Below are 23,743 nucleotides of genomic sequence, written 5' to 3' on the forward strand. Positions count from 1 at the left end.
CACGTGCGGCTTCTCCAAGTCTCCAACAGTGGCGGCTCGGCGATTCCCCGCAATCGCGGGAATGGCACAAGTTTAGCCTTGGGCTGGCATCCACCACGGCAAGGGCTTATTGCAACAGTCTCACTTATACGGACGAGCAGGTGGATAAGCTTTCGCTGCTGGTTGCTGGCTGCTAGACGGTACTCGTACAATGTCTGGCCCCTTGGGGTCTCAAGGACAGGATCGGTCTACGCTGGAGCTGGACCGCATTATTAGCAGGCTCAACGATGACTTTGGATTGCAGCTTTGCAAGCCGGATGTAACGCTCTCTCCTCGCAAATACCGCGAACGGCAGCGGAGTGATGAGGAGGCCCGGATCGACGACATTTACCAGATAATCCAACAGTTGCATTATCGAGGAGGCAGCCGGTTAGCTGACTGTCTAGGGCGCTTTCAGATACAAGGGCGGTTGATCTTGTCTGATGCAGAGTCACTCAGTCCTACCCGGTATCTCAGTACCAGTCTTCGAGCTCTGCTCCAGGAGCGCCTCTTGAAAATCCTTCGTGATGTCAACGGCCTGGAATCAAAACAATTGAGCAAGAGAATATCTGAAGTGACTGCAAATCACTCTCAGAAGCGGCCCAAAGGCCAACCGCCTCACAGGTACGAACATCATGATGCAGTGGATGCTCTCCCTGTCCGCTCAAGCGGTTCATTTGCGGACAGTGGTGTCTCACTAGCCTCTGGAAGTCATCGATCTATCGGAGAAGTTATTCAACCACTTGCTCAGCAGCCATCTTTTGATCAGACCTTTGGTTCAAGCCGAGCTTCTTTCCCGTCTGAAGTCTTTTCCTCAAAGAATACGCAAGACGTATCCTTCATCAGCCAAACGACTGTCGACTCTGGATATCATGACAAGTCAAATCGTTATCCACACTCACAACAAACATCAGCCGAATCTTTCTCACATTCGTTTGGATTGAGCCAAAGCCGAAACGACGTGCAGCAAGATTGGAATTCTCTCCCTAGTAGACCAAACAAATCCACCAACCAGCTGGAGTCACTGGATGATCCGCGCTTTAAAAGCCCTTTGCCTTTGTTAGACCGCTCTTCCCAAGATAGCATCGGCTCTGTGAGCCAGACGATTGATGAAAAACTTGCTAATATTTGGCGTAAGCATGCGTAATGATATGGAATGCATTTGTTGTTGCTGACCTTGGCGATAATATAGCTAAATTGCCAATCCCAGCGTTAACACATGCACCTTTGGCTGTGATTTGGGAGATTACAAGAGCCGCTCTTCACTGCAAGGTTTCACTGGACCAATTCGATCTATTGTATGAGCCAAATGATAGCTGGCATGATCAAAGCAGTTTGAGAGATGCAATCTCAAACCATCACTTGTTCCATGGCAAGAGCTTGCCTCCGTCCAGCGATTCGGTGGCATGGCACACAGCACTGGGCGACTTTCAGACCAAAGTTAAGACCGTTACACTCTCGGCAGACTTGGTCTACAACCAGGATTCGACCGGGCCGTTGTATAGTCTTCAATTACATCCGTTGAAACTCGAGCTGGGTCATCGACTGGCGCGCCGATTCGGTGCCGATCGCTTCTTGGAAATCACCATTCCACCGCCGTCGGGGTCGATGGGGTCGACGGATGAAGAGCCCAATGTCCTCAAAAAGGATCCAAGGAGCCTTGAAAAGATCGTGGATTGGCTTACAAAGCCTGAACATTATTTTCTTGGGCGGACTTGGAAGCCATTCTACGTGCGCAATATCAAGGGCAAGAAGATTTCTGGGACAAACAGAAACACATCAGTAGACAAAGTCTATTTCTTTGCTTGTGATGCTAATAATTTCCGCCCCAGTGCAGCCGATGGCATCTCGCCGCTAGCAGAAGCGTTAGAGACAAAGGCCCGCACGAAAATGAAGCTCAGTGGTCTGCTAAAATGGGCCATTGGTATCGACAACGAACGCAACTCGGAACAACCAGTTACCAAACTGTTTTCTCGCCTGGCTTTAAGTGAGATACTTTATCCTAATATTTTTTATGAGACTTTGTTTTCTAACAAGATGAAATTAGGTCTCAGCCGAACGTGGCCAACTGTTGTTCTCGAGAAGCATCAGATCATCAACAAGCCCGAAGATCTAACGCGGGGTGGCATGGTAATGAATGATGGAATCGGCCGCATATCGCCAAGTTTGGCCAGGAAGGTTGCCGTGGCTCTTGGGTTGTCTGACTGCCCAAGTTGTTTTCAAGGTAGACTGGGGAGTGCAAAGGGCATGTGGTTGATTGATGTGGAGAGCGAGGAAGACTCCGAGAGAGACTGGGTTGAAACTTATCCATCACAAAGGAAATGGATATGCGATTTTGATGATCCTCACCACCGAACTCTCGAGATACGAAACTGGCCATCGGAATTGAGATCAGCATCTCTGAATCAGCAATTTATCCCGGTACTAGAGGCGCGATCACCACAACCTAACGCAATGCGACGCGTAGTTTCCGAGCACCTACAGAGAGACCTGCACGCAGACCTTGGTGAGCAAGCTGCCGCCATGAAAGAACCCATGAGCCTACGATTATGGATTCACCAATCCGGTCCTTCAAAGAGTGATCGGTCGCTGGATGGGTCTGCAGGATTTCTGGCTGGTCTACCCAATGATAACGCGGATAAGGTCGCATTTTTGCTCGACTCAGGATTCGATCAGAGGAGAATGGAGTATCTCAGGGAACTTGTCTGGGAGATGTGCAAGAAAAAGGCTGAGATTTTGAGAACCAAGATGAACATCACCATTCCGTGTTCAGCTTACATTTACATGGCTGCGGACTTTTCATCAACGCTTGAAGAAGGAGAGGTGCATCTCTCCTTTTCCACGAAATTTCAAGCCGAGGGATTCTCCGACACGCTACTTGAGAACATGGATATTCTAGTAGCAAGAGCTCCGGCCCATCTCCCTAGCGACATCCAGAGGGTCAGGGTAGTATCTCGACCAGAGCTTCGAAAGTTAAAGGACGTCATTATCTTTTCGACCAAAGGAAGTATACCCCTTGCCGATAAGCTATCAGGTGGCGACTATGACGGCGACATGGCGTGGGTATGTTGGGATCAAAATATTGTCAGAAATTTCGACAATGCTTCCATGCCTCAGAAGCTGGATTTTATCAAGAGCGGATATCTTCGCAAGGTGACTACGCAATTCAAGGACATTTTGGAGGAGGTCGGAAGAGACAACTACAGGAAGTATATGAACAATCGACCTGCGCACCTTCAGGATGCCTGTGTAGAGTTCATATCCAGAGTTTTTTTGTTCAATCTACAGCCCTCATTTCTCGGTCGATGTACAAAGTATAAAGAGAGGCTCTGCTATTTTCAGAAGTCTGTTCAAGATCGAGATGCCATACATTTAAGCCAGTTGCTTGGCTACTTGGTTGATCAAAGTAAGCAAGGTATTGAGTTTACAGAGGAAGATTGGAAGCGTTTCTGCATTCGACACCTTGAGAAGAAGTCCACCTTCCTTCCCGATCCAGAGTATGCGAAAGAAAAGGGAGGATCACGAAGGCCTGATCCACAGGGCCGATTACATATACTCGATTACTTGAAATTTGATGTCGCTGACAGGGTTATTGACGAAGTTTTGACTAGCTTCAACCAAACCGTCAAAGCGAGTAACGCCATACCTTATGATGAAGACCTTACAAAGCTCTGCAATATGTATGAGGAGAGGTCAAAAACTTCTGCTAGCTGCAAGCAGCTTCTGAAATATCTGCGAGACGAGATTAATACGCTTCAAGACGAGTGGCGTGTCAAGCCTCGAAATGGCACCGATGACTCCAAGTTTGCCACCAGGACAGATTCCCTGTACCAGAAATGGATTGATATACAGCTACCGGCAGAATTGCTCGCGAGCGGCGAATTTCCGGAGCTGGTTCATGATTCTAACAAGAATTCGGCCATGAGCAACTGGGAACTCCTCAAGGCCTCGACCGCATTCAAGAAGCATTACAATAATGGTTACAAATTCGTCTGGCACATGGCGGGCAAACAACTAGGCTTCATCAAAGCGATGGCGCATCGTGTCCCAGGGGAGACATCAAAGGTTATGGTGATACCGGAGATGTGGGGTGTCTTGCGACCGGACAAGAAGCTCATCACGTCTCTGCAGCTACAGAGAGAGGCTGCTCGAGATTCGGAGAGCGCGGTGGCACTCGAAGAGGTGTTTGACTTTGACGACAACGGCACCGTTATTGACGATGCTTGATTTCGATAAGGACTGTGTAACAAAGAAGATTCGCAGAGCAAGGATGAAGGATTAGTTTTCTTGTTATTTTGAAAATCACTGCAAGCGGCGAAAATTGGTTTATTAGAGGGTATTACCAAACCCGTGGATCGAATCAACTTGGAAAAGATGGTTTTGGTTGATAGCGTATTGGCGACACGACTTGCATATATCTTGTCTTCTTTTTGATATGACTAATGATAGCATAGTACAGTTTATACTATGTATGACAACCTTATATATGAATTTCATGCTTGTGAGAAGAAAGATGGCAGATTCGAAGCCGTGTATGATGATAATTGAGTTCATACTACAAACTTAGTACGAGTAATAGCAGGAATACTTGGACGTGAGCTTTTCTCGAGGTTGATGAGCTTAAAAGCGGGGCAAGTGTTACGCGAGCCCAAATCAGATTAGCGCCAATGAATATCCAAATATGGTTAGACTAGTGAGCACCTAGTGCGTTAGTCATCCACAGAGCTCCAGCAGCAATCCTAAATTCACGCACCGCCCTTTTCCCAACGCATCTCAGCCACCTCTCCTCTCGACGGACCATGAATTCTTCCACCCCGGGCAACGCCCTCCATCCATCTCGTCTGCCATGGTCAACAGTCCTGCATCGTACACTCAGGACACCAACGTCAACACCGACCATGAGGAACTGACGCAAGATTCTCATCCGCCCGGGTTAGTGAGATAGCCCTTGTGTGATTCCACTAGGCTCTCAGCCTACGTGGATAGCCGTGCCGCTCTACTGGATGGCGAGCTTCAGCAGAGGGTTCACTGCATGCAAGATCCATCTCGGTGCCTGTTATCAGCAGAGTCTGGTAGCAGGATCGGGGTCTTGTTGGCCGCGACCTTGGACAGCGTGCGAAAGCGCCCTGCCTCTGTTTGCCTCCGTTTTGCAAGACTCTCTGTGAGGCGTAGTCATCCGGTGCTGAGCGAAGGGGCTTTTCACTACGCCTTTGCAACTTCATCATCTTGATTCAATGTCCTGCATTCCGGCTACACGTGCATGCTTCCTCCCTCTCGAGTAGTGAACTGACGTGTTATAGACCGGGGCGGCAACCCCAACATGTCGATGACAACCGTGACTTCGATGTGAGCAATGCAGGCAAAATCAACAAGGGTCAAAGCGAGGAACCAGCCATACCGAACGCGACGATACCTAGCTCCAGTAAACAGACGACAAAGGTCGATGAAATCAAAATACACTGCTCAAACAACACAGTTACATGGAGGGATGAAGACGATGAAGTGCACCAGACTGACCATCTGGATCTCGAGATAAACATCGATAACACGGCCAACACAGCCTTTTTACGGTTGTATGGCGACGTCTTCATCAAGTCCAGCAAGCCTCCCAATAGGCGAGCTATCTATGTGTATATTCGCCCTGAGATCATCGAATCCATCACCTATCAGAATGAGAATAATGTACGATCATTATGTTTCTCATTGGGACTGGAACCCGACCTTGTTACGCCCAAGGACCCCATTGTTGCCAAGCCCAAGAGCAAAGCTTTAATGAACTCGATCGTGGCACTCTCTCAAGTGAAAGATTTCACCGTCCGTCTCAACAGCTCCAGTACGACTCCATCAGCCCAGTTGAAGAAAATCGCTTCCATTTTTTCGCCTCGCCCGAGCTGGAATGCCGCGCTTGGTGATCTCAGTGGGCTGTATACTGGTAAAGGGGGCCAAATCGCCAATGCAAGCATAGCGGCTGCGAGCACTCATGTGCAAGCAGAGTCCCCTCCGCCCTATATCCCTACATCTAGTAACGAACGTGCCTCCAGTATGTGCACTCCACTTACCATCTGGTGACTTCAACCTTACTAATTGGTAACTTTAGAAAAACGCAAACTTGATATACCCCAAGCTGATAAAAACGGCTCTTCTACGAAGAACAGTGACATGCCACCCATTAACGCCATTCTCAATGACATGGAAAACCGTATCATGAACAGCATTAGACAGCTCGGAGAAAAGTTGCTTGATGTGGATGCCAGCTCCAACCATTGCCGCTATGGAACGGAGGAGAGAGAAGAATTACTAGAAGAAGTTGCAACGCGTGTTGACGACGAACTGACGGATTTAAGGATCCAGTCAACTGACGTGATTGAAGAAGTTAAAGACGAAGTTGATCGCATGTTGAATCAAGTAGATGATGACGCAAGGGAGAGAATAGAGGTGCTAGAGAGCGAACTCGAAGGCAGGATGAAGCATATAGCAGAAGAGGCAGCAGAAAAGTACGTGAAAGACACGCTACTGAATGCGAGTTGGCGAATGGATGGCACCATGTCCTTGCAGAGGCAGATGTAGGCCACTCACTGCCATTGTCACCATTGCACAAGCAGCCAGCTCATCTTTATCGAATCATAACGTTGGCTATGACTTAGATGCTAGAATATTCAATGTTTAATACATACCCTACCTAATATTAACATCATTGTACTAATATGACCTGAGCTGTCCTCTTAATCTCTCAAGTTTACCATCCTGTATCCTTCTTCTCCATGGCCACGTCGTGCCCTCGTTCTCCTTCGCCAGTAGTACACTCCTGCATAAAAGACGCCTGCAGCACCAAATATCGATCCGCCCATGACACCTACCGAGCTAGTACTTGTGCTTCGACTCCCTGATGATGATGATGGTGGCGGTGATGGAGATGGAGGCTTTAGGGTGATTATGCCGCTCTCTACAGTGGCAGGTTTGCCTCCGTTTTGGAGATCGATGACAATGGTTGAACCGAGGACATCGCCGGAGGATGACACAGCGGCTGCACCGACGTATCGACGGGTAGTGTTTTGGCTTGATAGGGAGATGGCGGTTTCGAAGCCATGGCGGGGAGATTCGACAATGAGGTTTGTGTGGCTGTTGATGCTGCTGTGATCATTCGAAGCAAACTATTGGAGTTAGCATTTTGTATGAGGCTGAATACAGTATTTGAAGGATAAGAGAGATGCTTACTATAGCCCATGAGGAAACTTCTGTTGCGCCGTTCCACGAAACGTAGACGGTGGCATCGAGGGTGCTGTTGTTCGGTGCATCAGCGGCCACACTTGGTGCCCATGAAGGGTTCCCTTTCCAATCTCCTTTATTGACTCTGTAGGCAAACATGTCCGGAAGAGGCTCTCCGCCAATTGCACCTCTCTGGAAGTCCATAACCGGTGTGCCATCGCTGGTGTATTCGACAAAGCCGGGGTAGTATCCCCATCCCGTCATGATATTTCCACTGTCTAGAGTTTGATAGCCTCCCATGGCGCCGGAGTCGATGTTTTCTGGATGGAAGAATTCGCTGACTACCCTTGCAGTGTGGAGGACTTGGTTGACGGCGATGCGGAGAGCACGAGTTTGACATTTCCCTTGACAGGGGCCGCTGTATTCGCCGTGGTTGTCGAAGAGGGTGATGTGAGTCTCGTCTGTGATGTTGGATGATGGAATGATGCGGGCGTCGTGCTGCCAGCTGATGTTTGTGGCTGCGCCGTTGGAGAGGTCGGTGAATTGGTTTTGTCTGCCGCCGAGGATCCAGATTGGGTGGCCGTCTTTGCCGTCGATGAGGGTGAGGATGGACATGTGGCGGCTGGAGACGAGATAGTTGCCGTCTTGAGTCTAAAAGGTGAGTGCTATTAGCGATGAGTGTTTGCTGGGGTAGATGGGTATGTAGCTTGCCTTTTCTATTGAGTTGATGTGGAAAAAGTCGAAGCCGGAATCTTCGCTAACGCCGTAATCTGCGTTGTATGAAGCATATGAATTATCGATGGTGAAGAACTTTGAAGCTTGCCAGTCGAAGATTAACTCATTCGTTGCTGCATCGACTTCTTGGAAGCCGCTGTCCATGAGGAGCGCATTTTCTGGTCCTCCCACAGAGCGACAGTCGAAAGGGATATTGAAGTATGTTGAGAAGATGATGGTTCCGCTTTGGGTGACGCTGAGTTCATGCATGTCGGCACGGGCGTCGTTGAGCCCTTGGGCAGTGACGTTGTACTTGAGGCTGTAGGTTTCATCGAAGAAGAGACAGTTTCCGTTTGCGTGGCCACGAGTATGGCCACCCTCCCAAAAAGCAAAATAGCGAGTGCCGTTAATAACATGTACGTTTGAAGTATACGTATTCTCGTATTTCTGATCGGCATACACGAGGCTCATGTCTCGGGCATCGAAAATCATGGGGCCTGCTTTGTTCTCCCCGTAGACTGTTCCGAGGAAGATGAAGGATGCATTGTCGACTTGATCCTGCTCCCATTTATTCACAAGAAAGACGGGAGCAATGATGTCAGAAGAGCGGAATGTTTGGCTAGGAAAGCCTTTGTCTGTGGCGGAAAGTGTTGTAAAGTCGGTGGCATTGGTGATGAGTGGGACGTCGGCCAGAGTGGAGTGAGCAAAGAGAAGCGCAGTTGCGCTGATAATTGAAGAAAAGTGCATTGTATAAGATGTGAATACCGGCAGATGAATGAGTATCGAAAGGATATAGCGTTTTTACAATAACGATAGACAATGGGTATTAGAAAAGGAACTCATTGCAATAGTGCTGATAAAGAATGGCGGTAGTTGGATTATATGAAACCTTTAGAAAGCATAAAGGTTCAAACCAGACAAAACACGGAATGACAACGAAGTTAACAACGAAATAGGATGAGAAAGAAAATTGTTACGACGAAAATACAGACTATCTAAGTGAGCGAATGGATTTGTTTAAAAAATACTGGAACCGTGTAGTCGCAAATCGTCATACGCGGCCACGGCCCCTTTTTGAATCCACTTGCTTCGACTTCTGACTTTGCTCCATCAATGATCGACATTTAACCGCACTAAGAGATAGCAGATGTTAAGGATAAAAACTGATGGACTTTACAATACAGAGAAAGCTCCATGGACGCTATTTCGTGATTTAATGGTCCGTTTTCTACTTGGGTTATTTTTCACGGAACTAACTAAAGGTCGAGATATTGGGCGACTGTCGATCTTGGTTGAGCGGCCTTCGGGGCTGGGAAAGAAGATTATATATGCACTGGATGAGCGAATGAGAATGATTAATGGCAGCATGTTGAATGAAGATGAGAATTGCCAAGACAATAGGCGTTGACGATCGGTTTGGTCTGAAACAAGTCATGGGTTGGTATTTTGGCGAGGTGCCGATGAGCCGCGATATGGATAGTAGTTATAGATGATGGTATAGATGTTATATGTGAAAGAGTTGCTGAATAGAAACTGTGCCATTTGTTTCTAGACTGAATCCCTATATTATTCCTTATAGATTGCAGATGGTTTCTGGATAAGATGGATGGATGTTCTAGTCTCAGTTGTCAGGGTTGCCGAGGGGAGCGATGTCGATCTCCAAATGCCCGCCGTGCCTCACGATGTGAGACCAGAAATAGCTGCAAAGACTCCTTCGCCTTTGACCATCCTGTTAAATTGAAGATTTAATTCTTTCTTTTCAAATATTAACAGTGCAGCAGAAAATGCCTTCTGCCTCTATACCACAAGATAAGTAGAACACAAAAAAACTAAGTCCGAAGCATCGGAGCTGCTCGGCTCCGCAGTGGGTCGCCGCTTGCGTGGACGTTGCAGGCAATTTCTTCCCGCCCGACGATCCGTTACCCTGAAGCGATATTCCGAAGGCTTCTGTTGAGAACCTGTATTGAGCGAGATGGCTAAGAAAACGAGCTGGATTAAACATGTATTGAACAATTTATTACAAGGTTACTATATAAACCATTATGTAAACGATGTGAGTCGTGAGATGCGTGTATATATATCTCCCTATTCCCCTTTTTAACCGCCATTCCCAATATGTTTCTCTTTTAAAGATCCCAGATTGTCCTCATATTACGGCTATACATGTTAAATGGGTTCATCTCGAGGTTCAATCAGAATCTCATTGACTGCAACGTGCTCCGGCTGGCACACAGCATACACAATCGACCGCGCCACATCCTCCGGATCAAGAATCTTTGCCCCCGACGGCTCGCCGTACTTCTTGACGGCCTCGGCATCAGTCGACATGCCTAGAAGATCCGTGGCAGTGTTACCGGGTTGGATCGAAGTCACGCGGAGACCAGACCCGGCCGTCTCGACGCGCAGAGCCTGCAGCGTAGCCTCGACGAAGAACTTGCTGGCCGAGTATACGCCGAGTCCGGGGAACACCTTGCGGCCTGCATCTGAAGAAATGGCGACGACGTGGCCGACCTTTCTCTCTAGCATGCCGGGCACCGTGGCGGCGAGGCAGTTCAGTACGCCCTTGCAGTTGACGTCGACAGTGCGCTCCCATTGATCCGTCTGGACGTTGGCCATCATGGTGTAGTACATGACGCCGGCGCAGCACACGATGATGTCGACGGGGCCGAGCTTCTCCGTGGTTTCGCGGACGAGAGCATCGACTTGGTCTTTCTTTGCAACGTCCGTCTTGTGGATCAGGACCTTACCGCGGCTGTTGCTGAGGATCTTGGCCTTGATACTCTCGAGGGCATCGGTGCGTCGCGCAGCAAGAGCCACGGATGCACCCTCCATGGCCAGACCAGCGGCGACTGCAGCTCCGATACCTGAAGAGGCACCTGTGACGATGGCGACTTTGCCGGCGAGACGCCCCTTTTTGATGTTCTTGGAGACTGCTCCGTTGGTTTTGAGTCGACGAGGAGGCTTGGGAAGCCAGCCCCTGGCGTAAAAGTGTCGTGTGTACGTCTCGAGAAGGGCGGCGTTGATCTTGATCCGCTCGATTCCGTACAAGTCTAGTGTAGGTTGCGTAGCACTGTCCTTGAGAACAATGGCGCCTTGCAGTGAATCGGCGGTGGGCATTCCTCCGCGTAAAATATCAACAGTAAAGGGCTCGTCTCCTCCACGAGAGCCTCGTTTCTCGTTCCAGAGTTCTACCCACTCGTCCCATGGGAGGCGACCCGTTTCGTAGCCTAGCTCAGCGAGGGAGTCAAAGAGAGTTGCGGCCTTGATCGGGCTGGGATCACCAAGATGATACACTAGTTGATCTCCTTGCGTGTGGTCGGCTAATGTGATGATAGCATTGCTCACAAAGTCGACGGGAGTCATTTCAACGACCCAGTTGGCAACATCTGGAGCCTGGCCAAGCTGGAGCGACTCGATAAAGAGGGCATTGAGGAGATCATAAGTGTTGGCAGCACCGGTGACACTGTGGCCGCTGATGGTTCCGGGTCGGTAGATCTTGACCGGGATGCCTCTCTTGCTGGCTTCCATCACGAGCTTCTCTGCAACCCATTTAGTCTGGCCGTAGCCGTCTTGAAGCTTGGTGGGCACATCATCAAAGTCAATCATGGCATCCTCGGACCAGCCCTCGATCGATGGTGGCAGCACACCATTAGTCGAAATGTGGTGAAGAGTAGCACCGCCACGCGAAGCAAGGCGAAGTATCTCCCTCGTTCCACCCACGTTGGCACTTCTCAGAGCGGCATAAGGGTAGACCAAGTTGACAGTAGCTGCGGCGTGCACAATGACTTGAGGACGAGCTGCTAGCTCTTCAAAGGCCTCTGGAGACAGACCAAGACGGCTCCTGGCCAGGTTTCCTGGAACAATCTCCATACGGTCCAGCATTGAGTCGCTCCAAATGCCTAGGTCGATGAGGTTCTTGCGGATTCGCGCTGTGCCGGCTGGGCGGCAGTCTTCATTAGGCTCTGTGAATCGCACCATGCACAGGATAGTTGCCGAGGTGTGTTCGATAAGATATTTGAGAAGAAATGCTCCAAGGTAACCGGTAGATCCAGTGAGGAGGATTGTTTCAGCGTCACTGAGGCGCTGCATTTGTGTGCCTGGAATAGCTTGAATATCTTCCGGAAGCACAGCGTCAGCTCGAAGGACGGCTGGTAGTTCTGCTTGAACCTCCTCGGTGTGGCCATCACGAGCAGCTTTGACGGCTTCTAGGTGTCCTTCTAGAGTGGGAGTACCTGCCAACGGACCCAAGGGAACGGGGAATCCAAATGCCTTGGTCAGTCTGCTGGCAAGGTCCGCCAGAATCAGAGAGTGACCGCCCAGGTCGAAGAAGTCGTGCTTGGGCGTGATGATTGAGATTGGGACATTGAGAGCCGCAGCCCATATCTTAATAATCGTGTCCATCTTGATAGTGACGTTTCTCTCCGTCTTTGCAGTTTGTACGGGAGTTTTCGGCCTAGGAGGAGGTGGCAGGGCTTTGAGATTGGTCTTGCCAGAGACTGCATGCGTAGGCAGCTCCTTGAGCTCAACCCACAGAGGAGGAATCATGTAATGTGCAAGATGGGCTGAGAGCGCTCGTCGAGCAACCGGGCTGTGGCCGGCCTCGTCGATGACAACAATCGTCCGGCCTGGGTTCTGTTCAGTGTCCGGGACGATGTAAGCCACGAGCTGCTTCTGCAGGCCTTCTCCGTGGGCGACGACGGCACAATCCCGTACGGCTAGGTGCTTCACAATGGTAGTCTCGACGGCTCCTGGTTGAACGGTGTAGCCGCGAGTCTTGATCATCCCGCCCACTCGGCCGGTGATCTCAAGGAGGCCAGACGGGAGCATCCGCGCCATGTCTCCGGTGCGGTACATTCGAGCGCCCTCCTTCTTCTCAAAGGGGTCCATCTGAAAAGCAATGGCAGTGGTTTCAGGGAGGTTAAGGTACTCTCTAGCTAGCAAATCGCCACCAACAAAGAGCTCGCCGCTGACACCTGCGTCCAACCTGTTTCCAGCCTCGTCCAAGATGTAAATGTGCTCGGGGTCTACAGGCGGTCCGACGGGACAGACGCGAGACTCGTAGTCGACAAATGTCTTGATGTCACCCACAGCTATTTCGTGTGTCTCGCTGGCGCTGTAGACGTTGAGGAGGCGAGTGTTGGGGAGAGCGCTGCAGGCTCGACGAACAAGATCTGTCGTGACCACCTCGCCGTTCAGCCACAATGACCTCAGCTCAGGAAGCTTCTCACCAAGGTTTGGATGTCGTGAGAGGACGGTGGTCAGCAGAGTGGGGGTCATGAGGGTGTCTGTGATACGTCTGGCAGCAAGAAACTCGACGAGGCCGATGGGGTCGTAGCTTGCGTTGTCGGGAACGGCAACTGTTGTGGCACCTCGGATCAAGGGACGCAGCATTTCCCAGACGAAGAATACGTTGCATGCAACACGGTCTCCTGGCTGGAGATCACTTGTGCGGAATCTCAAGTCGTAGCTGAGAACAGGAGCTCTGTGAGGGTTTGCAATGCCCTTGGGCTTGCCGGTGGTTCCTGATGAGTACGACACAAAGGCCAGGCGATCCAAGTCGTCACTTGCAGGCAGAGGCTCCCTCGTTTCGACCACGACAGGGGCGGCATGTCCGTTGGTGGTAGGCTCAAGTTGGTCGATGATAATTGTAGCAACACTAGGCTTGATGCTGGCAGCATGAGCCTTTTGTGTTATGATGACAGTCGGCTTAGCATCGTCGATAACATCGTTGAGGAGGCCCATGGGATAGGCCAGCTCCAGCACGAGAAAGGCTCCTCCAGCTCGGAGAGCAGCAAGAGACGCAATGACATTGTCTGCGCTCCGTCCCATCAACACTCCAACCAGATCATCACGGCCAACTCCATACTGGCGCAGGCGATCAGCCAAAGACCAGGTCAGGCTGTCGAGTTCCGCATAGGTGAGAGTCCGGCTCTCATCCTCCAGGGCGATGGCATCTGGCGTAGCTTGAGCCTGTTGCTCGAACAAGGCCGCCAGATCCTTTGTTGTGTCAATGATGCTCATCTTGGAAGTTTGGCGAAAGGCTGATGAAGAGAAACGGCGCCAATGCTTCACAAGTGTTGACACAGCGTCCAAATGGTGGCCCGAGAAATGAGCAGCCAAAAGTCTTTCTGTCTGTATGCTCAAAATATCATGAAACGCTTCTTAAGTATCAATTGGCCTTTCAATTCGCGTATGTGTTGCCGCCCAGCAGGCCAAATTGGGCGCAGGGGGTTCGATGCTGGTGGTGGGATTTCAGCCTTTTGGCCCACTTGTGATCCCTAGCGCGGCGAGTTTTCTCCGGTCTCGACCTTGAAAGATTAGCTTGCAGTATGCAATGAAACTGTGATACGCGAGGGAGAGGCGGTGCAACGTCTGCGGTGTGAGGAAGAAGCCAAAGTGCAGAAAGAAACAAAAGGGACTGAGGCTATAGCCGGCAAACTGTGCTGGCCTTGTTCAATAGGCTGTATTCATTCAACAGCTGGCCAATTCCACAAGCTAAATCTCTTGTCGTGGGGCCTTATCGAGCTGGCGATCTCTGGATGCGATGCTGTGATTGGTCTGACCTGTGAAAAATGCCTGGAGTTGTTGTTCCACATCAAATTTAGCTGCGTGAATCCACAGACGGCTTGGGGTCGCGTGCCTTTTGCTTTTCTAGAGGTTGTCCTTTTTCTCACATTTTCTTATCAGTCAGTGGCTGTAGAATGACGGATAGGTAATATAATGCTTAGTGAACTTTTATTGAGAGTTTTGCTGTGTGCTGTTCTAAGCAGCCATGCTTATTCAAAGCCTTATCATCTGCCGCTCTTCTCCTTATTTGAACGACATGAAAATGTGAAGCACTTGTGAGATGTTACATCTGGGTCAAAGCGTGGGGTATACCGTCTTGAGTTTAGCTCTGTGTCCTTTCAACACTTTGTTTGATTTGCCCAACAAAACACAATACGAACGCGAAAGACTCTGACATGTGATAGCGGGCGAGCGTGGGGAAGCATGAAGCATTAATATTCCGCAAGAGACTGATTGGAAGCTTGGCATATTTAATCTCGCATTTTTTTGTTTCTCTGATTCAACTCCATCAAACGTTTAGCCAATGTGATGAAGATGAGCCACGTCCATATGTGCGTCTTCAACACATGCATACAATCCATACATGAGAGTTGAAGTCAGGTCAGTCAGAAAGACTCAATTCATTTTGCGCAACCTCCACAACTTCACAAAACCAAGATGACATGACGTCTCAGAAAATGGGGTATCAATTACTACCTAGACTAGATCATGACACTCGTACAAGACAAAATAAATAAAAGTACAACAATTAACCGCTTATTTTCACACACGCACAAGTTACTCCGAATGACCCAACCAACTCCTCTTCCATCATCATCATCATCATCAGCTTACGCATCCGATCGGCCCTTGGAAATGTCCACCTCGGACACCGGTATCCACTTAGTCCTGTAGACAATCTTGTGTCCGACATAGAGAACGATGAAGAGGATAAGGCTGACGTAGGCCGCAAAGAAGGAGCTAGTGTCCCAGTCGATGAAGACGGTGAAGCCGTTGGTGAACAGGATCAGGACGTTGAAGAAGAAGCCAAACCATGACAGGTAAGGCTGGAAAGGAGCCTTGTATGGGAGCTCGTCACGGGGGATGTTTTGGTACTTGAGCACATTCATAAAGCGGATGTGGCACAGGTTAATGAGCGCCCAGCTGATGAAACCAGCAACAGCCGTGATGTTCAGCAGCCAGTTGAACACAGTCGTTCCGTTGTTGGACAGGTTGAGGAAGGCCAGCAGACCAAAGGCAGAGCAGGCGGCAACAGCGTAGTAAGGGGTTCCATACTTGTTGACGCGACTGAAGAACTTGGGCGCGTGGCCCTCTCCAGCCATGGCGACCAAGATACGGCTGCTGGAATAGATGTCAGAGTTGGCAGCAGACAAGACTGCAGTCAGAAGAACGGCGTTGATGATGGAAGGGAGCGCCTGGATGCCGGCGAGCTTGGCAACAATGACGAGAGGCGAGGCAGAGGCGTTGGTCGATCCGTTCTGGAGGTCGGGGTTGTCATAGGGCACGTTGATGCCGACGAAGAAGACGGTGCAGTTGAAGAGCAGGAAGACGGCCCAAAAGGTCCAGCGGATGGCCGTGGGGATGGCCTTGCGAGGGTCAGCCGTCTCACCGGCTCCAATGACGACCAGCTCCGTGCCCTGGAAACTGAAGCCGGCCGTGACGAGTACCGTCCAAAAGCCGACAAACTGGCCAATCTTGCCATCAACCAAGTACGGAGCAAACGCACCGGGGTCTCTCCAGTACTTGAAGCCAATGTAGCCCTGGTCACCAACACCGGCGTTGACGCAGATGCCGAAGATGACGAAGCCGATAATGGTAATGACCTTGATGCTAGACAGGTATGCCTCCATCTCTCCAAAGACAAACGTCGGCAAGAACTGGGCGGCGGTAAAGACAACCCAGAAAATGGCGATCCAGACACCGATGCTGACGGACTCGGTCCAGTACTGGATAATGAGACCGCTGGCAGTCAGTTCGAGGCCGATGGTAATGACCCAACTGAACCAGTAGATCCAACCCATAGCAAAACCAAGAGTAGGATCCATGAAGCGCGAAGCATACACGGTAAAGGCACCCGTAACGGGGATGTATGACGCCATCTCTCCCAGCGCGACCATGATGGAGTACACGACTGATCCGAGGAACAAGAAGGAGATGAAGAGAGAACCAGGCCCGGCCTTGGACAGGGCACCGCCAATACCAAGGAACAGACCAGTTCCAAGAGCAGCACCAATAGCGATGAACTGCAAGTGGCGAGAGTGCAGCTCACGCTTCAGGCCCTCATCGGACTGGCCCGTCGCGAGGTCGGTGCCCGGAACATCGCCTGAGCTTTTGTCGTTGATGCCCTGGATGTATTTCTCGTCGGTCATGAGCGGGCCCACGGGGGAAGTAGTCGCGGTCGCATCGCCAGCGGCCATCTTTTCGTTTCTATTCTTTGCTCCAGAAGCCGGAAGGGAGCAAAAAAAAGATGGGAATTGAGTCAGAGGCGGAGCACTGAAGATCGATCAGAGAGGTATGGCGGGAACAAGAACGAGGGCGAAGGGGACACAGAATGAGCCACACCCGCTTGTATATATCACAACACCACACAAGGGAAGCAGACAGCAGACAAGGGGGACTGAAAACAAGGTCGGGCAGCAGGCTGAACTTTATTGTCTTAGAAGGTCGTATTTGGCGTTTCCAAACTCGACACATCAACGTTACTACTGCTACACTACTCTACCGCCGTCCAGCTTATCATTCTGGCGAGACCCTCACTTTTGCCCCATATAAGACCCATCAACTGATGAAGAGTTTGATGGGGCTAAACCAGTCTCGGCACAGGTAACGCCGTGATAGCCAGAGAGAAAACAACCTGACTGACTGTAGAATTAAAAGGGCCTTTGAACTGCGTCATTTCCAAGGCGCTCTTTGACCCCCAAAGAGTCGAGGCAAATCGCCATATCCGGCCTCGACGCCGTCCATCTCGAACTACCTCGTCTCATCAAAACATCCGACGAGCCTAACAAAGGAGGTGTAATCCAAAGGGCGCAGAAGCTGAATCCCTGAGCGAGCTACGACTTTCTGTGCATCCTTCTAGCGGCTTTCTCTAGCGCTTGGCCTTCACTTTGTGGCTGCGAAAAGACCGCATCTCGGTCGGCATTGCCGCGGAAATGCGAGCCAGGTCCAATCGCTGGCCGCGACGAAGCGTAAAATCGGGGCAGATTTTCTTGGGAGGCGAATGGGAAATTTTTTCTTTCCATCTTCCTTGGTTTCTTGCTTATTAGCCACCAACTCGCTAGGGGAGAAAAAAAAAAACCAAGAGGCGGGACAACGGGAGAGATCTCGGCGTCTTTGGTGGTTTGATGGAACTAATCTTGTTCCTCGATGCGGACGCCCGCCGGAGGACACCGTACATACGAGGGAACGGCTACCCGTATGCTAGCAGTTGGTTACTCCGTACTCCATATGACTCCGTACCTAGTAGGTAACGATAATCAAGACTCTTTTTCTTCCTTCTTGCAGCGGCTAGCAGGCATTGAGGCTCCGACTGCGGGCGATGTGACGCTGAGTCGACGGGGGTGTTGCTCCATTCTGTGTCTCTGCGCCGACGCAAGCCATGGATATTCATTAATAACAGGTGATACGCATGGCAAACTTGGCAAGAAGAAAAACATCCTGGCTACTTGGTTTACGCTACGACGTGATTACGACTGACTGGTGCAGCACTACGGACGTGATATCAGACACTAGCCGGGTCATAGTCGTACTCGTAGTAGAGGAATAGTAAGACTGGACATACGAACAGAGAGCATCAAATGGCCATCGTATGAATGAATCAGGTCGCAACTCCACACACCAGGTCCACTCCGCTCCCGCCTGTAGACCAAATAACGAAACGCGATAGCTGATACGCCCTCTATCCGGCGCAACTATTACGTACTGAACTTCGTCTCCCCATGGGCAGCCTTTCCCTTTCCCCAGGTCTTGCAACAGGTGATCTGCTCGCATCAAGGATATACACGCGCTTCCTCTCCACATTGCGCTCATCCCGGAGCTGAGATGCATCGGCTTGTGGATATTGTTACCAAGAGAAATGGACACCGGGCGAGGATGTTCGGTTTCTAATGTGGTATTAGGTGCTGACTGACCTCGTGAGGCACCACCTCTTTTTGGGCTTGCCACTTTGTTGCTGGTGTCTTACAGTACTCCGTATGCATATCATTGAAACTGGCAGCACCGAGGACAGCCGGCCTTTGGGTGGGCTGATTGGGCTGTTACAGGCCCGAATCGGAGGTTAATGCAATCTTACATTCGGAAGTTCCATTTGGGCCGCTGGAAGCGATGAGCTGACACTCGAGAAGTCGGGTGTGGAGACGGACGCTAGATGGCATTGCAACACCCTCCGTAGTCGGTGTGCGCTGTCTGTACTCACACACGGACTCTCTACTGAGTCATGAATTGTGTAACATGGTGGAAGAAGTGGTTGGTCTATGCGTTTCCAATCTCCAGGAGTAGCTATATGGTTGCGATTACATATATAGTTACGTGATAGTCACAGCAGATAAAGCACTATTTCACAAACCTTCTCTCTGAGTTTTCTGAATCGTTGAGATGTGTAATCTATCGGCCGATGAGAATGCCGAGGTATCGCAGCTTGGATTGACCTAGACGACATGTGGTGATGGCCAATGCTCAAGGCCCTTGTAAACTTGGTCAAAACGGAAGCTTTATCCGTGCGTTGGAATTCAACGGACGGGTCAAACTGAGTTGATGGTGCTGGCGTGGCCATCAGGACGATCCAGAATGAAGTGGTCCCAGGAAACATGCCTTGGACCGAGCGCTGAAGAGTGGAACTATTTCAATATTTGCAATGCGTTTCATCATTGTCATTGGAGAGTTTTGTTCACCGTCTTTGTGTATTATGGTAAGTAAAGCTTACAATGTCTCGTATTCGAGGTTTGATAGACTTGGCATATACCTTCGTTTTCTCCGATGGCCCCATAAGTGTTAAGTGTATCATATGAGGGCATCGGGAACTTCCCGTGAGCCAGATCTTGGAAAAAAGAAAAACAATAGAGAATACCACGCGCCGTGACAGTTGAGTACGTAGTCTTACGCCCTTTGAAAGACATGCCTCTCGATGCAGTCACAGGGTATGTCGAGACTTGGGATAGTAGCTATGGGATAACACGTCAAGAAAAGTACCAATAGAACGTTGCCTTTCGCTGCTCATCTTCTCTTGCAGTTGATATCTAATAAATTAACATACTGTTTAAGATTGGAATGAAGTTGTTTTAACCTCATAATAATGACGCCCTTTGCTCTGACCCTGGTGATGGAAATCAGCCAATGGGCGTGAGTTAGCGCGACGCAGAGAGTATTGGTTGGATCCGGGAATGGCGTCATGTGGTGGATCGAGCGGGTGGCTTCCGCAAACCTGGGGTTGAGCCCCACGAGCTGAATATTGGTGACCGACGGTCCGATGAGAGAGTGTATGTTTCTAAAGGTGATGTGGTGATGAAATAAAGATTCAATATGTGTTTTTGGGCCATAATATGCGAGACTGTCTTCATTAAATACTTGATTATAAGCATTATAAAAGATGGAAAGCATGAGAGTCGTGATTATAAAGAAGTGTCAATGACGCCCTTTATGGCATCATTTGAGATTCATTTGTCATCACGTGTTATGTGAAACAACGTAATGAAACTGGTGGAAACTTACAATGAATGGTCTACCAAAATATGAGAAATGACAGTACAGGTTAAGGCGATAGTGGTAACATGAAGTCATGATGCTGACCCTGCATTTATACCAGGCTTGGCCGAGGAAGAAAGATGAGCCAAGCAATCAAAAAGGATGAGATAGGATATATTACGAGACTGGAAAATCATTTATAAATATGCACTTACTGACACTCCATATCTGAGAGTAGATACATCATGGGCTGTAATATGGCTGCCGTTGCTTCACTTCGCACAGCCAAATGAGCAGGGGCCTTCAGCTGATCCGAAACGAAACTTTGCCCATAATATATCCAGGCGTGCTAGCTACATCATCAACGGCGCTTGATAAATTAACGACAGGCTGACAAGCTGAAAAGACGCAAAACTCTCTGTGTACTGCTACGCTGATCTATGAAAGAAGAAAAAGCTAGCTGCAAACAGCAGCAAACAGCAGCAAACAGCAGCAAACAGAAAGTGGGCTTGACCAAGAAGAGTACAGATCCACGTGACAACTTGAAAATTACCTGAAGAATTCTTTTGGGTATATGCTAGGTGAAATTTAAAGACGAATTCCAGACAAGGCGGGTCCAATAGGGGTTGAGCTGTCGATATTCATCGCCTCGCTTTAGCCCGATTGCAAGAGCCCCCGCCAGGATTTTCTCATGGGGAAGGGGTTAAATATTGAAGAAGAGAAGATGAAATGTTTGTCGAATTCATGAAGGATCATGCGAGGGATTTCAAGGATTGGGCTCACAGCATCGAGACAGTCTGCTGTATCACACACCTCCCCACAGACAAAGATTTGTCAACACTAATGATAAGACTATCACCCCATGTGATGTTTCTTTCTGTACTACTACCAACATGGACACACACATGAGCAACCAGCTAGTGCCCTGTTGTCACCCCTAGCGTGCGTTTGGAGATTATGCACATACCCTCACAACAGCAGCCCCTTTGACCTGCAGCGTCCCAAGAACCCTCGAAGCCCTATTTTGAATCAGACAGTAGTGATTAACATGGCACAGCTTTTCATCTCATACTTATAATTGCCTAGTACGACCATGTACGCTCTGGCCACGAGGAGCGGCTGCATGCAGAATGAAAGGTACGTGCCACCAACACAAACATATAAAGGGATGATCCTCTAGCTAAGGAGCCAGCGCGGTCCAAGCGTAAACGAGGCCAACCCTCATCACACAAAATGTCGAATATTCAAAATTATGCCTCAAAATCGACCGTCTGAGTCTAGCAGGATATACAGGATGTGATTCTCCGGTTCTCTCATTGGTGGATTCGTGCATTTCATGTCAGCCCCCAATGTGACCATCAAGGTTCTCACCACCTCAGCTTTGGACTTTTGCGTAACCATCAAGGTTCTCAGCCGCAAATGCCGACCATAGAGAAAGTCAATGAAGAGGGTAAAAAAGAGGAGATTCCATTTCCATCATAGCATCTCAGCACGCAATTTGCAGTGGAGAATTCAATCAAAATCCCACTTCTCGCGTGTGTCCAAGTTAGGTTCTTATCTCTGCACGTTGTGTCTCAGCCCATCAGCAGAGACAGCCAGCCAACTCGACTTGAAAAAAATCAAAATAGAACAACCAAAGTCAAAGGATCCAACAACTCAGACAAGTGTCTCACTCAGGTACGTTTGATTTGTTTCTGCCTGTGAAATTCTCCTTGCATAGCCTTGGCCCGACTCCCTGCCGCCCAACACGTCCCAGAGCAGGAGGAAGTCCGTGATGGTCTTCGGTGTGTCCTAGTTCGGCCAACCACTGGCCATCATGGTTCTCGTGCTACATAAAAATCAAGCAAAAGTCGGCATCAAACCATCCGAGCGCCTCCAATAGCGTCTTGGAGAATCCCAAGCGAATCCACATCTGACAGGGGGACTCGAAGCTTTTTCGGCTGAGGCCCGTTTGTCGGCCAGCCTCGTCGCTGGTATGCAGGATTCGGAGGGTCTGCTCAGGTTGAGTTTTTGATTCTTGCTACTGATTCGCCCGTTGTCTGGATGAGGATCCGCTGGAACGTGTTGTGTGGTTCACATTGTGGCTGCCTTCAAATACTCTTGCATCCCACCATCTTTTCTCCCCTTTCCTCTCACTCTCATCGTCAAGAATCCTTCAAAGACTCACCATATTGGTTTAGCATTTCAACTGCTAGCAACCAGCATCATGGCGGACGCAGATTTCAATCCTGACTCTGTCAACCTCACAGCTATTGTCGATCAAGATGGAGACATTAGAGACATCATCTGCTTTCTCAATGCTGGCGACAACGACTACAATGGACAGCTTGGTGCACGTGTTTCGGCTCTATTCGTCATCCTTGTCATTTCGTCGGCAGCCACCCTGTTCCCCGTCCTGGCCACTCGTGTCCGGCGTCTACGAATCCCTCTCTATGTCTATCTCTTTGCCCGATACTTTGGCTCCGGAGTCATCATTGCTACTGCCTTCATCCATCTCCTCGACCCTGCCTATGAGGAGATTGGACCGGCTAGCTGCGTCGGCTTGACTAGTGGCTGGGCTGAATACACCTGGCCCCCTGCACTGGCTCTGACTTCGGCCATGCTCATCTTCCTGCTAGATTTCTTGGCCGAGTACTACGTCGAGAGGAAGTACAAGTTGGCACATGTCGAAGTCGAGGGTACTATTACATCGGATCCTACTGTTCCTCACACTCATCAAGGACATCAAGGACTTCACTCGGCTGACCAGGATGGTGCAATTTCTCCTTTCAACCAGAAGCCCGAAGAGCACAGCCACGCTTCTAGCGATAAGTTCGCTTCCAGCGATAATCTCGATGTGGAAGAGCTCAAGCACCTTGATGGAGAGTCTAAGGAATCTGTCATGGGCTTCGAGTCTCAGATCGCTGCATTCTTGATTCTCGAATTCGGTGTCATCTTCCACAGCGTCATCATTGGTCTCAACCTCGGCGTCGTCGGCGATGAATTCAAGACCCTGTACCCTGTCATCGTCTTCCACCAAGCCTTCGAGGGCCTGGGTATTGGCGCCCGCCTGAGTGTCATTCCCTTCCCCAAGCGCTTCAGATGGATGCCCTGGGCTCTCTGCCTGGCCTACGGCTTGACAACCCCTATCGCTATTGCCATTGGCCTCGGTGTGCGAACTACCTACAACAGTGGTTCCTTCACTGCCAATGTCGTGTCTGGTGTCCTCGACGCTATTTCTGCCGGTATCCTCATCTACACCGGTTTCGTCGAGATGATTGCGCGCGACTTCCTCTTCAACCCTCACCGCACGCAGGATAAGAAGCGATTGACATTTATGCTGGTTTCTCTGTACCTCGGAATCATCATCATGGCCCTGCTGGGTAAGTGGGCTTAAGGACATGGAGGAGAATGTGTAGGATACGGGTTTGAGATGTATAAAAAAGGGGACAAGGAAACGGAAAAGATACCCGGGTGGACCATTAGAATGCGCGAATGCGCATATTCATTCAGAATCTGTGAGATACACATCTACATAGGAATGCATTCTTAGAATGCAATAGGACATTACGAACTTTAG

At 49.8% G+C, this 23,743-nt stretch overlaps 6 protein-coding genes across 6 annotated transcripts; 3 read left to right on the forward strand and 3 right to left on the reverse strand.

Annotated features, from left to right (window-relative positions):
- Nucleotides 1-63: 63 nt before the first annotated feature.
- Nucleotides 64-4,536, forward strand: V8C40DRAFT_241877 (RNA dependent RNA polymerase-domain-containing protein). The gene is made up of 3 exons (XM_083215108.1): nucleotides 64-1,151; nucleotides 1,211-2,005; nucleotides 2,066-4,536. Exons 1-3 carry the CDS (start codon nucleotides 191-193, stop codon nucleotides 4,243-4,245), a joined length of 3,936 nt encoding a protein of 1,311 aa, XP_083075188.1. The 5' UTR covers nucleotides 64-190; the 3' UTR covers nucleotides 4,246-4,536.
- Nucleotides 4,537-4,798: 262 nt separating this feature from the next.
- V8C40DRAFT_241878 (uncharacterized protein) lies at nucleotides 4,799-6,726 on the forward strand. Its single transcript, XM_083215109.1, has 3 exons — nucleotides 4,799-4,950; nucleotides 5,319-6,058; nucleotides 6,116-6,726. Exons 1-3 carry the CDS (start codon nucleotides 4,865-4,867, stop codon nucleotides 6,583-6,585), a joined length of 1,296 nt encoding a protein of 431 aa, XP_083075189.1. The 5' UTR covers nucleotides 4,799-4,864; the 3' UTR covers nucleotides 6,586-6,726.
- On the reverse strand, nucleotides 6,075-8,685 carry V8C40DRAFT_286521 (Arylsulfotransferase domain-containing protein; the record flags this gene model as incomplete). Its single annotated transcript, XM_083222540.1, has 3 exons — nucleotides 6,075-7,169; nucleotides 7,234-7,875; nucleotides 7,987-8,685. 3 exons carry the CDS (start codon nucleotides 8,683-8,685, stop codon nucleotides 6,741-6,743), a joined length of 1,770 nt encoding a protein of 589 aa, XP_083075190.1. The 3' UTR covers nucleotides 6,075-6,740.
- A 1,419-nt stretch (nucleotides 8,686-10,104) lies between these two features.
- On the reverse strand, nucleotides 10,105-13,959 carry V8C40DRAFT_264653 (non-ribosomal peptide synthetase; the record flags this gene model as incomplete). Its single annotated transcript, XM_083219556.1, has 1 exon — nucleotides 10,105-13,959. The coding sequence occupies one exon, from the start codon at nucleotides 13,957-13,959 to the stop codon at nucleotides 10,105-10,107; it is 3,855 nt and encodes a 1,284-aa protein (XP_083075191.1).
- Nucleotides 13,960-15,173: 1,214 nt separating this feature from the next.
- On the reverse strand, nucleotides 15,174-17,132 carry V8C40DRAFT_241886 (amino acid permease/ SLC12A domain-containing protein). Its single transcript, XM_083215110.1, has one exon. The coding sequence runs from the start codon at nucleotides 16,920-16,922 to the stop codon at nucleotides 15,336-15,338; it is 1,587 nt and encodes a 528-aa protein (XP_083075192.1). The 5' UTR covers nucleotides 16,923-17,132; the 3' UTR covers nucleotides 15,174-15,335.
- A 5,200-nt stretch (nucleotides 17,133-22,332) lies between these two features.
- On the forward strand, nucleotides 22,333-23,737 carry V8C40DRAFT_286528 (high-affinity Zn(2+) transporter ZRT1). The gene has a single exon (XM_083222541.1). It carries the CDS (start codon nucleotides 22,391-22,393, stop codon nucleotides 23,558-23,560), a length of 1,170 nt encoding a protein of 389 aa, XP_083075193.1. The 5' UTR covers nucleotides 22,333-22,390; the 3' UTR covers nucleotides 23,561-23,737.
- The last annotated feature ends 6 nt before the right edge of the window (nucleotides 23,738-23,743 follow it).

The sequence above is a fragment of the Trichoderma camerunense genome (genome assembly GCF_050948025.1).
Source record: "Trichoderma camerunense strain CBS 138272 chromosome Unknown V8C40scaffold_6, whole genome shotgun sequence".
NCBI lineage: Eukaryota > Fungi > Ascomycota > Sordariomycetes > Hypocreales > Hypocreaceae > Trichoderma > Trichoderma camerunense.

Excerpts from the sequence above, each read along its gene's own strand:
- V8C40DRAFT_241877 (XM_083215108.1), top strand. The coding sequence starts at position 191 with ATGTCTGGCCCCTTGGGGTCTCAAGGACAGGATCGGTCTACGCTGGAG. Across the intron at positions 1,152-1,210 it reads AAAACTTGCTAATATTTGGC|CTAAATTGCCAATCCCAGCG; the intron begins GTAAGCATGCGT and ends GCGATAATATAG. Across the intron at positions 2,006-2,065 it reads GTTTTCTCGCCTGGCTTTAA|GTCTCAGCCGAACGTGGCCA; the intron begins GTGAGATACTTT and ends AGATGAAATTAG.
- V8C40DRAFT_286528 (XM_083222541.1), top strand. The coding sequence starts at position 22,391 with ATGGCGGACGCAGATTTCAATCCTGACTCTGTCAACCTCACAGCTATT.
- V8C40DRAFT_241878 (XM_083215109.1), top strand. The coding sequence starts at position 4,865 with ATGGTCAACAGTCCTGCATCGTACACTCAGGACACCAACGTCAACACC. Across the intron at positions 4,951-5,318 it reads CAAGATTCTCATCCGCCCGG|ACCGGGGCGGCAACCCCAAC; the intron begins GTTAGTGAGATA and ends GACGTGTTATAG. Across the intron at positions 6,059-6,115 it reads TAGTAACGAACGTGCCTCCA|AAAAACGCAAACTTGATATA; the intron begins GTATGTGCACTC and ends TGGTAACTTTAG.
- V8C40DRAFT_241886 (XM_083215110.1), bottom strand. The coding sequence starts at position 16,922 with ATGGCCGCTGGCGATGCGACCGCGACTACTTCCCCCGTGGGCCCGCTC.